Source organism: Vulpes vulpes, chromosome 7 (assembly GCF_048418805.1).
Source record: "Vulpes vulpes isolate BD-2025 chromosome 7, VulVul3, whole genome shotgun sequence".
In the NCBI taxonomy this organism is placed as follows: domain Eukaryota; kingdom Metazoa; phylum Chordata; class Mammalia; order Carnivora; family Canidae; genus Vulpes; species Vulpes vulpes.
The window spans coordinates 66,799,606-66,818,302 of record NC_132786.1 but is presented as its reverse complement, the minus strand read 5'-3'; the positions used below and the strand labels follow the sequence as shown (position 1 = coordinate 66,818,302).

The 18,697-nt window shown below is 39.8% G+C and overlaps 1 protein-coding gene across 1 annotated transcript; it reads left to right on the top strand.

Moving 5' to 3' along the window:
• Positions 1-710: 710 nt before the first annotated feature.
• TRIM58 (tripartite motif containing 58) lies at positions 711-18,434 on the top strand. The gene is made up of 6 exons (XM_025987358.2): positions 711-2,285; positions 5,261-5,356; positions 8,805-9,035; positions 12,123-12,145; positions 12,243-12,343; positions 16,417-18,434. Exons 1-6 carry the CDS (start codon positions 1,863-1,865, stop codon positions 16,950-16,952), a joined length of 1,410 nt encoding a protein of 469 aa, XP_025843143.1. The 5' UTR covers positions 711-1,862; the 3' UTR covers positions 16,953-18,434.
• Positions 18,435-18,697: the final 263 nt, after the last annotated feature.

Here is an 18,697-nt window from a genome sequence, read left to right as displayed (position 1 = left end):
ATCTATGAGTTCTTCTCATCATCTGAAGAGCACTGTAGGAGTGGCACCAGCAAGGTCCTCATATTCAGAGGAAGTTTGGCACAGGAAGATGGACGTGGCTTTATCTGAATCCATGTAGCTAGGAAGTGGCACAGTCTTCCTCCTTGGCCGGGGTCTGCTTTTCCACTGGGGAGGCCTGTGCCCTCTTGTTATCTTTTCTAACATTGTTGTTTGGTTCATACATGCATCCGTTTGCTCTCAAAGAATCTATTTTATTTCTCCACCCTAACCTTTGGGCAGATGAGTCCAAACCTTTCAAACCTTCACCACCAAAACCTCAGGCAAGCCCTCATACTTAGAATAATGACCCACAGGGGTGCCTGAGTGGCTCAGTAGGTTAAGTAAGCATCAGACTCTTGGTTTGCGCTCAGGTCAGGATCTCAGGGTCACTAGATTGAAACCCCCACCCCTTCTTGGGCCCTGTGCTCAGTGGGGATTCTGCTGGAGATTCCCTCTCCCTCTACACCTCTCCTCACTCATGCTCTCTCTCTCAAATACATAAATACATCTTTTAAAAAAAAAAGGACTGCAAACTTCACAGGAACCCCAAAGACCTGAGTCATCTGTCCTTGCCTGTCATGGGGACCTTATCTGCTGCCACTCACCCTCATCTGGCCCCACACACAGCCTGCCTGGAGGGCTCTGGTCCCAGCTGTGTCCTGCTCCCTTTTAGCACAGTTCAGGCTTGTGTACCCTGTGGCCTCTTACTGCTCTGTTGATGGCTTCCCTTCCTGCTTACTGCTTGTACTGGCCCTTCAGTTGTTAGCTCAGAGACTCCCTGCGGGCCTGGCCTCAACCCTGCAGGTTAGTCCAGAGTCCTCTATTATAATCTTGTAGCACTGCTGAGCGATTCCTTTCTAATTGCCTGAGTTCTCTTGATGGATTGTAAGGCTCTTTGAGAACTGGAACATTCTGTCTTTTGCTTACCCTTGGGTCTGGATGATTTGGTCCATGCATAGCTACCATAACTTCAAATTCAAAATGGAAATCACATTTTGTTCAGTGACAGACACTCCCTGCATTTGTTACTTTTCAGTTGACCTACTGACCTCACCACACTCATCCTGAGTAGGTATCACTTCCTCTCTTCAAATTATCTTGCTTCTTATGCATCTTTCTCAATCTTCAGACTTCAGAGTTGCAGCAGCTCTGAGGGGCTACGCATGAATTATTCCTTCTGAGGAGAGCCTTGTCACCTCCAAGATATGCTTTGCAACAATAATAACAGGCACACAATCCTTACAGGACCCTCATTGAACTATGCCAGATATGTATGTTCCAAATATTTGCTGAGCTATACACCTGTCATTATTCTATATATATCTAGCTCTATATCCGCAGATCAGCTCATCTACTCATTCCTTTTATAATTAATGGGATGGAGTGTGTAGAAAAAGTAAAGTTTGGAAAAGATTTTAAGAAATTGTTATACTATGTAAGGATAAGAAAGCCATGGGGTAGTTGAGAAAAATGATGAAAGGCCAGAGCTCAGCAATTCTCCAAATGCACTGAGAGTGAAACATGAGAGTAGGGGCTCCATGAAGATACAGTGTGAGGGATTCTGTTACAAATATGCAGTTTCCTAGGAGGCCATGATTACTAAAACGTCAATTTTATCCTTGTCACTGAGTTGCAACTTTTCACCAGGAGTGGCTCATTTGGACTCTTGAAGCAGAGCCAGGGGATAAAACCCAGGCTGCATCTGCCTCTCCGGAGGCTGTGGGGTTCCGCCCTGTGCCAGACCTCAAGGGCAGATAGTGCGGGCAGCTGGGGAGGACAGTGCAACTATCACCCCGGGCCAGCCGACCTCCGGCCCTACGGCCATGGCCTCGGCGGCGCCTGGGGAGCGGCTGCGTGAGGAGGCCAGGTGCCCCGTGTGTCTGGATTTCCTGCAGGACCCGGTCAGCGTGGCCTGCGGCCACAGCTTCTGCCTTAGGTGCATCTCCGAGTTCTGCGAGAAGTCGGACAGCGCGCAGGGGGGCCTCTATGCTTGCCCGCAGTGCCGCGGCCCCTTTGCGCTGGAGAGCTTTCGGCCTAATCGGCAGCTGGCCAGCCTGGTGGACAGCGTGCGGCAGCTGGGGCTGGGCGCTGGGCCCTTGGGGGTGCGCCAGTGTGCACGGCATGGTGAGGACCTGAGCCTGTTCTGCGAGGAGGACCAGGAGGTGCTTTGCTGGGTCTGCGACACCACTCCGGAGCACAGGAGCCACCGTACAGCGCCGCTCCAGGACGCAGCCAGGCGTTACCAGGTGAGAGCGGGATGTGCATGCACACCGCGAGGCGCAGTGGAGAGGCTCGATGGCGAGCCTGGAGTGCCGGCCCAGACAGGAGCGGCCTGAGCCCGCGGTGTTGGTGGCTTGCCCAGGGACAAATCCAAAGGACATAGTCCTGATCTGAAGGACTCCGCGCCCTTCTCACCCCCTCTTGCCTCGCAGCTCACACTCAGCTCTTGCCTTGTGGTATGGAAACCCTTTCTGAGACCTCTGTTCAAAAGCTCAAGTGCTCCATTATTTTAGTCTTTCTCCTCTGAGAAGCCTTCCCTAGCCCTTTACTTTCATCCCGCTTTTATTCTTCCTGATGCTGGTTCTGGGAGGGCTAGAGGTCTGGTGTGGAAGGCTGTGATATCCAACGGGCTCTTCATGATAAGTATCTATCTTGATTGTAAATGCTTCCTAGTTGTACGATACCTTGCTTTTTAATAAGTGCTCATCTCTATGTTACTTTATATTGTCACCAAAACAACCCTGGGTTTCGGACAGTAGAGTCAGCTGGGCACATGGCTCTCATCATATTTAAAGCCTGCAGATGCGTGTGTACCCTGAGGTAAAAATCTGTGGCTTCACACACAGGCGGGTCTATTCCACACAGATTTGGGCTCACATAATGTGGGCACCCTCAAGGGGAAGGTGGCTCATATTGGGGTACTTAGCCCCCAAAAGTGGCATCTGTGAAACTCTAATAGAATTTTCCCTACTGGTTGGTGCTCTCCAGAAGTTCTTTGACACATTCTGATTACATTTAAATTTCCAGCATTAGGAACAGCTACTACCACAAGTGGGACTTGTCTTCAGTCTATGAACATGTTTAACAGAAGTACTGTCACAATTAAATAAATTTCGAATATTGACTTTCTAAAATGATGATGATGATGATGATGACGATGATAGTGACGATGTTTTTACCTTTGATTGTTTTAAAGAAAGGTTTTTGGGATGTTTTCCACCTCAACTTTCTTCCTGACATGTCTGGAAATATCTCTTAGCTTTTCTTTTTTATTTTGGTTGTCATCTATAAAATTCAGGTACCAGCTCCTTTCTAGCTACACTTTTAAAGTATGCTGTTCCTCCTTTCTTTTTATCCAGAAGTTAACTCAGTGTAACTTGGCTATATGTAATATGTCTAAAGAAGTTCCTTATACTTTAATAGTCCTGATTTAAATACCAAATAAATACTTGTTAAACCCTTTAGCCTAGAAGTCAAACTTCCCTGGGGTCCTAAGTTCTGTTTCCACAGTTCTTATGTCAACAACTATGAGATCCGGCAAAACTAGCCTAATCACTGCTGGCCCCAAACATGCCACATCTTTTTCACCTCTTTTTTTTTAAAGATTTTATTTATTTATTCATGTGAGACACACAGAGAGAGAAGCAGAGACACAGCAGAGAGAGAAGCAGGCTCCATGCAGGGAGTCCGAAGTGGAATTCCATCCCGGGACTCCAGGATCACCTCTAGGGCCTAAGGGAGGCGCTCAATCACTGAGCCACCCAGGCATCCCTCACCTACTTGTTTTTGATCAGTCTTTCTTTCTGTGTAAGGGATCTTTTCTATAAATATCAAAGTTCTATTTCTTGCAAACACTAAAACAAATGTCACTCCCCTCATCTTGTCAAATACTTCTATGAATCCTTCTGGTACTTTATATGCAGCATCACAGATAAAATTATAGCAATCTCTTTTAAAGGCAGTTGCTGGGGATGCCTGGGTGGCTCAGCAGTTGAGCCCCTGCCTTTGGCTCAGGTCCTGTTTGAGTCCTGCATCAGGCTCCCAGCAGGGAGCCTGCTTCTGCCTCTGCCTATGTCTCTGTGTCTCTCATGAAAAAATAAATTATTTAGAAAATAAAATAAAATAAAATCCAGTTGCTGTATAAGGCATATTAAATGACTTTGGGAAAAGGTTTTCTTTCCTCAAATTTTCCCTAAGATCTACTGAATGACTTAGCAAAGAATATAAAAATGTCTGTACATATGTATCTTTCTGAGGGTTCTCTATAGATTAAATACATATGTTTACCTCCAGCAGATTTGTAGGGTTGAAAGGAGCTCATTTCATTATTTTATTAATTTCTCATGAGGTTTATGATATTCTGTATCTCCTTTTCTTTTTTTTTGTATCTCCTTTTCACTTGAAAATTAGTAACTTATAAGATTCCATTTGACCAAATAATAATAAACAACTTTCTTATTATAAAGCAATAAATAATTTTAAAACTTTGAAATATATAGATATAAGGAATAACATCACTTCCAACCAAGCAGCAGTAGACGCAGTGTCATCTACTGAACATTTGTTGTTACCTAGTTGTTCTTTTAAAAGATTTTATTTATTTGAGACAGCGAGAAAGAGAGGGAACATGAGTATGGGAAGGGAGAGGGAGAAGCAGACTCCTTGCCTAGCAGGGAGCCCAATGCTGGACTCAATCCCAGGACCCTGGGATCATGACCTGAGCTGAAGGCAGGCACCCAGCTGACTGAGCCACCCAGGTGCCCCTCTACTTAGTTTTTTATATATTTATTACAAGCACTTTTTTTCAAAATTGGTGTCAATTCATATAAAATATACTTATTTTAATTGACTTTATAATTGTGAATGTTTCCTGTCATTCAATATTCTGCAGCATCTTATTTTAATTCCATCATGTTAATATAGAATACATTTTCCTCACTCTCCTGTTTTTGACATATGGTAAGTTACTGTTCTACTATTTTAAATTATGCTGCAATGACCATACTTTTAGATAAATCTTTGATTATAACTGGCATTAACATTTAAAATATATTTATATTTTACTTAATCATTAATGAGGTTAAAAGTTTTTCTGTACTTAGTAGGACCTGTTTTAATTGATCTTTTATTTCCCAACATGCCTGCTTGATATTAGGTGCTGATCTGGGGCATCTATAATGGGTTAATATATCTATATCTATATCTATATCTTTCCAAACAGACAAAGCTTCAGATGGCCCTGGAACTAATAAGGAAGGAGATGGAGGAGACCTTGACTCAGGAGGCCAACATGGGGAAGAAAACTGTCGTTTGGAAGGTAAAAGTATCTTGGTACTTCAGGAGACTAGCTTGTCTGAAAGATCCAATCATTCAATTACTATTCAACCACCTTCTCTGCTCCACACTTTTGTTCCATTTACATAGTTGCTCTCGAGAAACATCTGCATCACCCTGGATCATCACATTCCCTCAAATTATACCATGTATGTGTGTTATTTTTATCTCTATTAATACTACCCCAATCCAAATTATAAATAAGTAGTCTTACTGATCTTGATTATACTATATATCTCACTGCTCCATTCCTAGTACGTAGAGAAGAGTCTCATACATCATTTCTAGTTTAAAATGTGTGTATGTGTGTATTCATCAGACAAATTATATAATAAATATTTCACAAGATTGATAAACATGAAATACAGTTAATAGTGATCATTTTACATATAGGAGGATAATCTGAACTTTCAGCCTCTTGTCAGTAAGCCATATATGTATCTTCTTTTCTTTTATACTTCATCATTTTTTTTCACTTACCTATTAACAAACACACACACACACACACACACACACACACACTCACACACAATGATTCTCAGTCTGTGGTGATTTTGCCTTCCAAGGGATATTTGCAATATCTGTAGACACAATCTGGGGGGTAGGGAGGGGAGTTTGCTACTGGAACTCCATGGGCGAAAGCCAGGCATTCTGTCAAACACCCTACAATGCATAGAACAGCCCATAAAAACTCACAATAGTCATCGGGTCAAATATCAATAGGGTCAAGATTGAGAATCTATATATAGAAATTATATGCATATTTATATATATGCATATCTTATATATGACATATATGAGATTTATTTTATAGAGTATTTCTATTATTTGGCCTTCTCCAAATAACCCTTCTTCTCTGTTTTCTATACTTTTCTAATTATTTCATTCCTGTCTTCTTGAAAATTACGTCTTATACTCTATCCTCACCCTGATATTTCCATAAAGACCATTTATGCTACATTTTTCTTATGTGTTGAATCTCATCTTTTTCTATAGTTATGCATATGATATGTAAAGTTAAACATTTATTGATAATCTTTGTTCTTTTTAGGCTAATAATCTAAGTCAATTGTTTTCAATCATGACATGACCACAGATTTACACAATCAGAAGCTCCATACACAAGACCTTGGTTTCTGCATTTTGCAAACACTCCACTAATTATTCTAAGTAGAGATGATTCTAAGATCCCTGTTTTAAGTCATATAAACTTTGCATGATCTTTACTACAGAGAATGTGGCCTTGTGGGCCAAACGCAATACACACCGGTTTACTAAAATGAACTCTAACTTCTACAAAAACACTTCTCCTATCTATGTCTATAGATATAATTGTAGTTCTCAAAAGGAGGATGTGGTAGAAATCAGGATTACAACCAAACCTCATCTTATACCACGCTGTCCCTCATGGGGTAACTCCACCCTTCTTCCATGACTGGATTACTAGCACCAGTCCTCAATAGCTCAGGCTCCAACATCATGGATAAATTACATGAATTATATCTTTAAGATCAAACTATGGAGTTTAGAGTTGATTAACTTTTTTAAAAGTCAGGATTGTGGGTTATGTATACAATGGAATATTACTCAGCCATTAGAAATGACAAATAGGGATCCCTGGGTGGCGCAGCAGTTTAGTGCCTGCCTTTGGCCCAGGGCGGATCCTGGAGACCCGGGATCGAATCCCACGTCGGGCTCCCGGTGCATGGAGCCTGCTTCTCCCTTTGCCTATGTCTCTGCCTCTCTATCTCTCTCTCTCTCTCTGTGTGACTATCACAAATAAATAAAAATTAAAAAAAAATTTTTAAAAAGAAGAAATGACAAATACAAATAAAAAATAAATTTATTATTAAAAACATTTTTTTAAAGTCAGGATTATATGAACCCAGTGGATAAGAAAGTGGCAGAAAGAGGTTGAGATGGAAAATTGCAGGAGTCTTAAGGGATTTTTTAAAATTAATTTTTATTGGTGTTCAATTTACCAACATACAGAAAAACACCCAGTGCTCATCCCGTCAAGTGTCCACCTCAGTGCCCGTCACCCATTCCCCTCCAACACCCGCCCTCCTCCCCCCTTCCACCACCCCTAGTTCGTTTCCCCGAGTTAGGAGTCTTTATGTTCTGTCTCCCTTCCTGATATTTCCCAACATTTCTTCTCCTTTCCTTTATATTAAGGGATTTTAGAACCATTACTAATTTTGTTTTTGTTTTTGTTTTGTTGTTTTAGAAAAAGATGATAGCTGATGCCCTTTAATCAAACCAAGACCTTACAATGTTTAGCAAAGGGAATCCAAAATGAGATACTATGGGAGTTGAATTTGCTTTCTATACCCTTTTTTTAAGCTTCCAGCTGCATTTTATTAAAAATACTCCCCTCTGCCCACTGTCTGGAATATCCTCTGTTGCATGTCATTTTTCTTCTTCTTCTATTTTTAAAGTTAGTCTTCCACATCTCAGTCTTAAGAGAATAAAATGTATGTATAATGATGCTGTGCCAAAGTATATTTCTTAGGTCTATTTAAAACATGTACATGTAAGATTTGGGTAGAAATAAGGATTAAGTTTCTGAAGTTAACTGCAATAAATGGCCTGTGGATCATTTACTTCTTTTTTGACTGAGCAGAGAACATTAACTTTAAGTTTTCACAATTTCCAATTACTAAACAATGTTCACATTATAATGTCTAAATCCAGGTCTCTCTAATCTCTCTTCATAGAGATTCATTTGTTTCTACAGTGTTGTCATTCTAGTGACTACTTTAATATATTTTAACTTCATTCTGTAATCATTCCATGTGAGTCACTCTGCTCAGCAGTTTAATAGGTATTTATTTTTTTCTTTATTTTTTTATTTGCCAACATATAGCATAACACCCAGTGCTCATCTCATCAAGTGCCCCCCTCAGTGCCCATCACCCATTCACCCCCGCCCCCCACCCACCTCCCCTTCTACCACCCCTAGTTCGTTTCCCAGAGTTAGGAGTCTTCATGTTCTGTCTCCCTTTCTGATATTTCCCACCCATTTCTTCTCCCTTCCCTTCTATTCCCTTTCACTATTATTTATATTCCCCAAATGAATGAGAACATAAAATGTCCTTCTCCGATTGACTTGTTAATCCCCACACTCTTCTTCCCCCATAATTTAAATATGGTACCAAAACTTGCAGGTAAAATTGCCTGGTCCCTAAGCCCATTGCACATTGAGAACTCAAATCCAACTGTCTTTCTCAGACTCTAAATTTGAAAACTGTAGCAGAACACTTGTCCAATCGCATGGCTCTGGGTTTCTGCTTGTTGTTAAAATGCAGCCAATCAATCATTGGGCAGAATTATGGTCTCTTTGGAGGTGTCTCTAGACACTGCTGTCAGCTCCCTACCCTGTATCTGAAGATGCCCCTTTGTTGATGATTTGATCCCCTGTGTCACTCCAGGAGAAAGTGGAAATCCAAAGGCAGCGCTTCAGGTTGGAGTTTGAGAAGTATCATGGATTCCTGGCCCTAGAGGAGCAGCTGCAGCTGAGGAGGCTGGAGGAGGAGGAGCGAGCCACCCTGCAGAGACTGCGGGAGAACAAGAACAGGCTGGTGCAGCAGGGCCGGGCTCTGAAGGAGCTGGCCCAGGAGCTGGAGGAGAGGTGCCAGCGCTCAGCTCTGGCTCTGCTGGAGGTGAGCCTGGGCACTGAGGCAAAGCCAGGGGCAGATGTGAGACCACAGGGGATACAGAGCTTTCACCCACACACAGCAAACCACTTGGGCCTCTATGCATTGTAGGAAAAGGACACCATAGAATCTGTTTGGAACATACCTTGAATCTAACTTCTAGCATCAGAATGAGAAGGGACCCTAGAGAAATGTATAAAACAGTTCATAGTAGAGACCAAAATTAAGTATTTTTGGAAAGTAAAATTAATTTGATCTTATGATAAGGTTAAACAAAAAATGGACAGTCCACACTGTGTCGCCTAAAATCCTCACAGTCTGTCAATGATGATAATGACAATTCCAGAAGTCTTCTGTAATCCATTTCCATGTCAGTAGTTAAACATATGAATAATGTTTTAAGCTGTCCATCTTCAAGTGTTCCTGTTAAATTTTGGGGTAAACATGGATTTCCCTGTCCATATTGCATGTGCATTCCAGGCATGGTGGGGAGGGATTAAATGGACTTCTTGCCATTTCCTCACAATCAGTTAGGTATTATACTTCAGACAGGAAACTGGGAATACTTATTTGTTTTTAATCCTCCGCGAGGTCATCAAAATCCCAAGGGAACTGAGAAAGCTATTGTTAATGCGTGTGTATTAGCATGATAGAATGCACTGCAATAGAAGACTTCTGGGCACACTTCATTCTGTCTCATCCCCAATGACCCATTCAGGAGATTCTCAACTAATAATCCACATCCTCATCTAGTAGCTGATGCTCATATCCCACCTTGACTTAGATCCAGACACTGAAAGTGCCAAGAAATCTTCATATTGACTATCTACGTAATGTTTACAAGTACAGTGAGTACACGGCACTGGTTACACAGTTGGGGAGTTCATGAAATGAACAAACTTACAAAGCATATTTATTTTATTTCACTTAATCCATTTTGTTTTCAATATATCTCTGTATATAAGCAACACTTATGTTATTATTATTATTATTATTATTATTATTATTAGGCTCATTTCTATGTGAGCAAACTAAGCAGCAGAAAGTAATTGATTTTCTGAACTTCAGAAAATAAATATACACAGAAATTTAGTATTTTCAAATACAACATCCATCATCTCATTTTACCATATTTCAAAACACAGCACTGAAAACAATCACTTATTAGTGCTTATTAGAATCAGTGTTAAAATGACTTATACTACAAATCTTAGGGAGAATATATCCTAAAATTATTTATGTTCATTCTTATATCCACCTTTCCCTTTCCTCCTCAGTACTAGCAAGCAGCATTTTACCAACAAAGACCAAAAAAAGGCCTACCAGTCCTATAAAAACTAAAGTCAATTATTCTCCTGCTTTTATGCCTTCTCAAAATTTATCTGACATGTGGCTATTTTCAGAGGCAAAATGAAAATGTAAAATAGGTAATTTATTTAAATAATCTCTTTGAGATAAAATGTTGCCATTAATTAATGACTTACTTTTTTATCTAGTTATGTAACCTATTCCATATGGGTTCATAGCTATGTTGTGGTGGTCCAAAGAATGAGAAATTTGGACATCAGAAGTAATTTTTTTTTGTCAATACCTTTCTCTGTCCCTCAAATAAATTCTGGAAATATATAAGGTCTATTTTTACCTTAATTCCATCTATGTGTGTGACAAAATGTAACTCTTTATTAATATATCCAAATGTCAAAAGTATCAATTCAGAAATAAATTGGTTGATATCATTGGAATTAACCTAAACTTTGTGCAGTCTGATATTGTAGTAGAGGAAAACTGATTTTAAAATTAAAGAGACATCCACGAAGGCAAGAGAAACAAAAGAAAAAATGGACTATTGGGACTTCATCAAGATAAGAAGCTTTTGCACAGCAAAGGATACAGTCAACAAAACTCAAAGACAACCTACAGAATGGGAGCAGATATTTACAAATGACGTATCAGATAAAGGGCTAGTTTCCAAGATCTATCAAGAACTTATTAAACTCAACACCAAAGAAACAAACAATTCAATCATGAAACGGGCAAAAGACATGAACAGAAATCTCACAGAGGAAGACATAGACATGGCCAACATGCGCATGAGGAAATGCTCCGCATCACTTGCCATCAGGGAAATACAAATCAAAACCACAATGAGATACCACCTCACACCAGTGAGAATGGGGAAAATTAACAAGGCAGGAAACCACAAATGTTGGAGAGGATGTGGAGAAAGGGGAAAGGACCCTCCTGCACTGTTGGTAGGAATGTGAACTGGTGCAGCCACTCTGGAAAACTGTGTGGAGGTTCCTCAAAGAGTTAAAAATAGATCTGCCCTACGACCCAGCAATTGCACTGCTGGGGATTTACCCCAAAGATACAGATGCAATGAAACGCCGGGACACCTGCACCCCAAAGTTTATAGCAGCAATGTCCACAATAGCCAAACTGTGGAAGGAGCCTCGGTGTCCATTGAAAAATGAATGGATAAAGACGATGTGGTCTATGTATACAATGGAATATTACTCAGCCATTAGAAATGACAAATACCCACCATTTGCTTCGACGTGGATGGAACTGGAGGGTATTATGCTGAGTGAAATAAGTCAGTGGGAGAAGAAACATTATATGGTCTCATTTATTTGGGGAATATAAAAATAGTGAAAGGGAATAAAGGGGAAAGGAGAAAAAATGAGTAGGAAATATCAGAAAGGGACACAGAACATGAAAGACTCCTAACTCTGGGAAACGAACTAAGGGTGGTGGAAGGGGAGGAGGGTGGGGGGTGGGGGTGAATGGGTGACGGGCACTGAGATGGGCACTTGACGGGATGAGCACTGGGTGTTATTCTATATGTTGGCAAATTGAATACCAATAAAAATAAATTTATTAAAAAATAAATTAATTAAATTAAATTAAAGAGAAAATTCAACAGCCAATTTTTGGATTTTGTCAAGAGAGATTCATGTTTCCTATAGTTTTATCTTCATACTTAATTATTTCCATTCATTCCTAAAGAGATGTTCATGGTTTGTTTCCAATCCGTCAAAAGTGGTTTGGAGGTCTGACTCACACCTGCTCATATTTCTCTTTTACTTTCAGGGTGTGAGAGGAGCCTTGAGCCGGTATGTTTCCTTTCTGACTCAGGGAATGGGTTGGGGGAGGACAAGGAAGTTAGTGGATACACTGTACTGAGAATTCTCTGTTCTGTGCCCTTCTCAGAAGTCAGGATGTCATGCAGCTGGAAGCAGAGACCATTCCCATGGAACTGAAGACCATGTGTCGCATCCCTGGGATGAGGGAAATGTTGAGAAAGTTCCAAGGTAGGCTGCTCTTTGAGCAAGGAGAACTATAACATGGTTTGGCTGTTATTGCATCTTGTTTCTGGACAAGTCAGGCAGCAGTAACAGATAGAATTCAAAGTTTATTTTGAATTTTTAAAGAGTTATTTATTGATTTGTGATAGTGGGAGAGAGTAACCCAAGCAAATTCTTCACCGGATGTGGAGTCAGACGTGAGGCTTGATCTGATGACCGAACATCAGACCTGAGCTGAAACCAAAGGCTGTTCACTTAATCACTGAGCCACCAGGCACCCCATCAAAGGCTTATTTCTAGATCATATCATTGGTTTACTAGTGGATTCTGGAGACACGTGCTTCACTTATCTTCTCCTGGGACCCGTCCAGGTAGAGCCCCACCTCCTTTCTGTTGCTGGTCGCTCTGGGAAACTGCTAAGTTCTGGTGGATTAGACTCTGGTCCTACAGGCATCCACGCTAATGTGGCACACTGGCTTCCCTGAAGACGTCATTAATTAAAGTGAGTCACATGGTCATACCAAGTTATAACGGTGGATGGGAGAGAGTGCTGTGTTCAGAAGAAACAGAACTGGGATATTTGTGTAGAGTTATAAAGAGAATCAGAGTCACTAACACCCATTTAAGCTACATTTAGTTAGAAAAATTAAGCTTGAAAGTATGATTCAGAGTTTATTTGCGGTGATATGAATAACATTTGTTCCAATGGATATTAACTTCCCTGTTTATAAAATACTGAAAACAGGGATGCCTGGGTGACTCAGTGTCTGAGCATCTGCCTTTGGCTTAGGGCATGATCCTGGGACCCAGGATCGAGTCCCACGCCAGGCTCCCCGCAGGGAGCTTGCTTCTCCCTCTGCCTGTGTCTCTGCCTCTTTCTGTGTGTCTCTCATGAATGAATAAATAAATATTTAAAGTAAAACAAAATGCTGAAAACATATATTGTTTGGAGGGCTAAATGAAATTTTTTTGAAAACAGAGAAAAACTATCAATATAAAAGCATTGCTGTGTATCAAGTTTATTTTATTATCTATAATTTGATGAGTTGCTTAAATTAGGTAGTGAATAAAGCCAAATATATTCTGTTATTTATTTTCATGTAGGAATAAATGTGGTACATAAATGAGTTTGTTAGGTCTGATTATGTTGTTCTTTAAAGCAATATAGATTCAACATTAGTATTTCTCTGTTTAATCCAAGTTATACCCAGCAAAGCAGACAAACTGTGGCTAAATACTAGTTTCATTACTTGGAAGGAAGCTTCAGCCATCCTTCATGAGAAAACCCATTTTAACAGCCCTGTTCATAATGAGCAGATTAAACATGTAGTAACTATATGACCTCTGTAATTTATTACACTCCTATAATAAGTGTCCTCATATTTCCATTTTTAATGAATTAAATAATTAATGAATCAATTCAAGAAATATCCTGTATTTTGTGTCAGACACCTTTCTAAGTATTAAAATATATTATTGAACAAGAACTCCAAATCCTACAAATCCATAGCTTCATGCTGTACATATTTACTTAAATCATGAAAAATACATAGAATGCTAGATGATACAAAATATTGGGGAAACAAATAAGGTAAGGATAGCAAGACATTCTCAGGTTAGGGCATCTCATTTGAATTTGACAATCAAGGAAGGTCCCTAGGGGTTAAATCATCAAATATCTGATGTGGAGAAAAACATTCCAGGCATCAGAAACAATGAGTACCCAGGCCTGAGATAGAAATTAGAAGATGTGTTCCAGGAGCTATGAAGACGTCTGTGTGACTGGGGAGAAGTAAGCAAGGGAAGAGTCAGTGAGGCCAAGAAAAGACCAACTAGCTTAAGGTGTTACGGGCAGGTCACTGTGACCAGGATGCTTTACCTTTGCATGAAGCAAGAAATTCATGAAAAGTTGTGAATGGAGGAATAACATGATCAGACTAATGTTTTAAGAGTCTCACTCTGTACGTTTTATTGAGAATAAATTCAAAGGGGCAAGGCTTTAAGTGGGAAAAGCAATTAGGAGCCTTTGCAGTCATTCAATCCGAGATGATTGTGGATTGGATCAGCATGGTAGTATTATCGGAAGTGCTGAGATGGGGAATGTTGACAGAATCTTGGCATATTTAGAAAGTAAAGCTGTCAAAATCTGCTGTTGGATTATATATGAGTTGTCAGAGAAAGAGAAAAGTCTACCTCTCTAAGGTAGAGATGTGCATTTGGAATCAGTAAGCATATGAACGGAATTTAATTAAAGCAATGATCCAGCCAGCCCAGGAACACACTGAGAGTGAGCTAAGAAGGAAAGAAAAGGTTCCAGTCCTGAAACCACTGGATGGAGAAGAGGGGAAAGCAGCACAGGAGACCAAGAATGAGTGATGAGTAGACAGGGAAGGAAAGCATCAGTGTCTTTGGGAAAGAGAAAGGAAGTTTTCCAGGACAAAGGGATTCTCAACAGCATTGAACTGCTATAGAAAAGTAATTTAAGGTGAACTCTAATGACTACTCACCAGGGGGAGGTCACTGGAAAGACAGACATGGGCAGTTTCATTACATCATGATAAGCAATTGAGTAGAAGAGAGAGGGGTGGGGGAGGAATTGGAGATAGACCATATTAACAACTATTTCACAGATTTATTTTCTCATAAATCGAGCAAGGGTGTGCGCTGGCATGGAAATGATGTGTAAAGAGAGTGCATACATTAAGTAGGCCTAACACAGTTCCATGGAAGCCCACATTTCAATCTGTTATTTATGACCTCTATAGTTTGGGAAAGTCACATAAACTCCAACTTTGAGTCTCCTCATGTGTAATGTGGGGATGATAAGTCACCTTGAGGGTGGTTGAATGCATTAGCAGTGATGATATATTCCTTACATGACCCACTCAGGTTACAGTTTCAACACAAGATCACCAGAAGTGGTTTAGAGACAAATGGTACCATTTTAGTAGTATTTGTTATGATATTAAAAATAAAACTATATTAAAGAAATTTATTATTTTTGAACATTTATAAAGAAAAAAACCTTGAATATTCTACACCCTGCCTTGTTCTCTGAGGAAATTTTACATATAGTTGTATTTATTAATTGTGTGTATAAGTAAAACTTCACATCAATCTCCCTGGGATTTCACAATATCAGTATAGGTTTTCTTTTGTGTAATAAATTACCAACACCTTTGCTTCTTAAAACCACATACATTTATTAGGTCATAGTTTTGTGGACCAGACATTCCTATGGGGTCAGCTCATTTCTCTGCTTGGGTTTTAACAAGATCAGTATTAGGGTGTTGGCCAGGCTTGACTCTTCTGATGAGTCTGGGGAAGACTCCACTTTCAATCTTATTTAGTTTATTGGCATAAGGTAGTTCTGGCAGTTGTAGGACTAAGATCTCCATTTCCTTGCTGGCTGTCAGTTGGAGGTCACTGGCCTTGCTCCTCTTGTGGCTCATTCCATCTTCAATGCCAGCAATGACATATGAAATTCAAATATCTCTGACTTCCTGTTCTGCCATCAACCCAATAGCCAGAGAAATGTTTCTGATTTTAAGGGTTTATATGATTACATTAGGTTAGATCTACCCCATCATGTTCATATAATAAACATAAATATGAGAGTAGCACCAGGGTCTGGAGGCCATGGGGCTCATCTTAGAATTTTGCCTACAGCAGTGACATAACTTGAAAGTGGTGAATTTCAAATTAACAATTTTTTCTATGGATTTTGAGAAAAAAAATAAATGCAGAAGATCTTCCTAAGATTACCCCACTGCTCTGAATGTAAGTGAAAGGACTCTAAATAGTTAATACATGCGATTTGTCACATCATCAATGGTTATGTTTTTATTGGGGCAGTCATGAGTCCTGAGCTATGCAGAGGTAGCAGTGGGATACACAAGGAAGTGATGAAGAATATACTCAGCAACCCTCAAGGTAAAGTACTCGTTTTGCTTCCCGTAGGAGTTATTGGAGAGAGAAGAATAAGGAACAGTATGACTATTATCCATAATATTGCAGCTTATTATGTTTTAACCAGTCTTTTCTGACCTTTCACATGTCCCACAAAATTCTTCCCACAGTTGATGTAAAGCTGGACCCTGTCACAGCACATCCTAGCCTCCTCTTGACGGCCGATCTTCGTACTGTGCAGGATGGAGAGCGGTGGAGGGATCTCCCCAACAACCCTGAAAGATTTGACACATGGCCCTGTATCCTGGGTTTGCAGAACTTCTCCTCAGGGAGGCATTACTGGGAAGTCATGGTGGGAGAAAGAGCAGAATGGGGTTTAGGTGTCTGTCAAGAGACAGTGCCAAGGAAGGGAGAGACCACACCCTCTCCTGAGAACGGTGTCTGGGCCATGTGGCTGCTCAAAGGGAATGAGTACATGGTCCTTGCCTCCCCTTCGGTGCCTCTCCTCCACCTGGAACGGCCTCACTGCATTGGGATTTTTTTGGACTATGAAGCAGGTGAAATCTCCTTTTACAATGTAACAAACGGGTCTTACATCTACTCATTCAACCAACTGTTCTCTGGTATTCTCCGGCCTTATTTTTTCATCTGTGACACGATTCCTCTTACCTTGCCACCTATGACAGAAGCAGAGTTAGAAATTTGAGCATCCAGCAGTCATCTTGACTCTGCTTCTAATATGAGACATGATCATTTCTAAAATTCTGTTCCTGAGAATTTTCCACTTAGCAAAGATTCCCAGGGTGGACTGGACAATAGGAACATGCTAAGCAGCAACAATTGCCCCCATTAGCACTTTAATCCATCTTGCTATGGACATTTTTCCATCAAGACAAAACAGAAAATATGGAATATTTACATTTGGAGGAGAATTGTAGAGCATACTTAAAAAAAAAAAAAAGTGATCTCTGTCTGTATCCTGCCTGGGACTTGAACTCACTCCCTGAGATCAAGAGTCACTGCATTCTGGCTGAGCTGGCCTGACATCCCCATAGATCATAATTTGTGAAATGGAGTGGGCTCCTCAAGTCTTCTTCCAGATGGAGTCCCACATTTTCTTGATAAGGCTTTTCCAAGTCAACAGACATTGTGTTAACATTGTGTTAAAGATTTCTATACATTCATTGTAACTTCTTATCCCTTTTCATCTCCTTTCATTCCAAGTCTTATTAGGAATAAGAAATGACTTTTTTTTCAGAAATGGCAATTCTTGAATTGGTGGAGAACAGTCCAATACAATTCCAGCATCAATTTGTAATTCTGTTTCTTCTCCTCTCTCAATCTGTCTCTCTGCCTGCCTCTGTCTCTAGTTTTCTCTCTTTCTTGCTCCTTTTTTTCTTCATTCCTGTTATGGATAAGATTCCATTTCTTTCTAGATTAACAAATTCAGAACCATTTCTTTTTACATTCAATTTTCCTATGACTATATTCATTTATTTTTAAAATTATTTTATTTATTTATTCATGAGAGACACAGAGAGGGAGAGAGGCAGAGACACAGGCAGAGGGAGAAGCAGGCTCCAGGCAGGGAGCCTGGACTCCATCCCAGGACTCCAGGATCACCCACTGGGCTGAAAGCAGGCACCAAACAGCTGAGCCACCCAGGGATCCCCTGTTCATTTATTTTCTAAATCCTCTTTATACTCAACTAATTTCTAAGGATTATGAAATCCATTCCTCTGATTCAAATATAACTGATTATGACTCCAGGCCCCTCTGTGACTGCAACTTTTTCCTTTATCTTTGGAGATATTTTTTTAGAGTGGAAATTTCTCAGAATCCTGATTCAATTAGTTCTTTGCTTTAGCCATTTACTAGTGGCAAGACCTCAAATAATGCCTTTCTCTTTAGATCTCAGCAAATTAATATGGTTCCTATAAGTGAAATAATGATATGAGCCTTACAATGCTATGGAAAATATTTAAGATCATGATTGGTTTTAATTAAATGTTTCTACTTAAATACAATATAAAGGTGATGATGATGATGATGATGGACTGATAATAATATTTGACTTATTTTTAATGTATACCTTCCTAAAAAAATTCTTAAATCACTGAAGGCTAAATTTGCTTCTACATTTCTTTATATCTATGTCTAATAAATAATTGCCAAACAAAAGCTAAAATGCTCAACTGCTAAATGTTAAAATGACATACAATTATTGATTAAAGGAAAATTTAGTTAACATTACTTTGATAATAATCTGCCAACACTTTAATGCTCCACTTTAACTCTACCTTGAATTTTAACCTATTTTATCTTGCAGAAAGATGTCTTTGATTAAAATTTTTTACTTACTTTCTAATAAGGTCATCAATATGGTTTTCTTTCTAGATTTTTTTTTTTTCTTTCTAGATTTTTAAACATTTTTCTTTGCAGATTTTTACA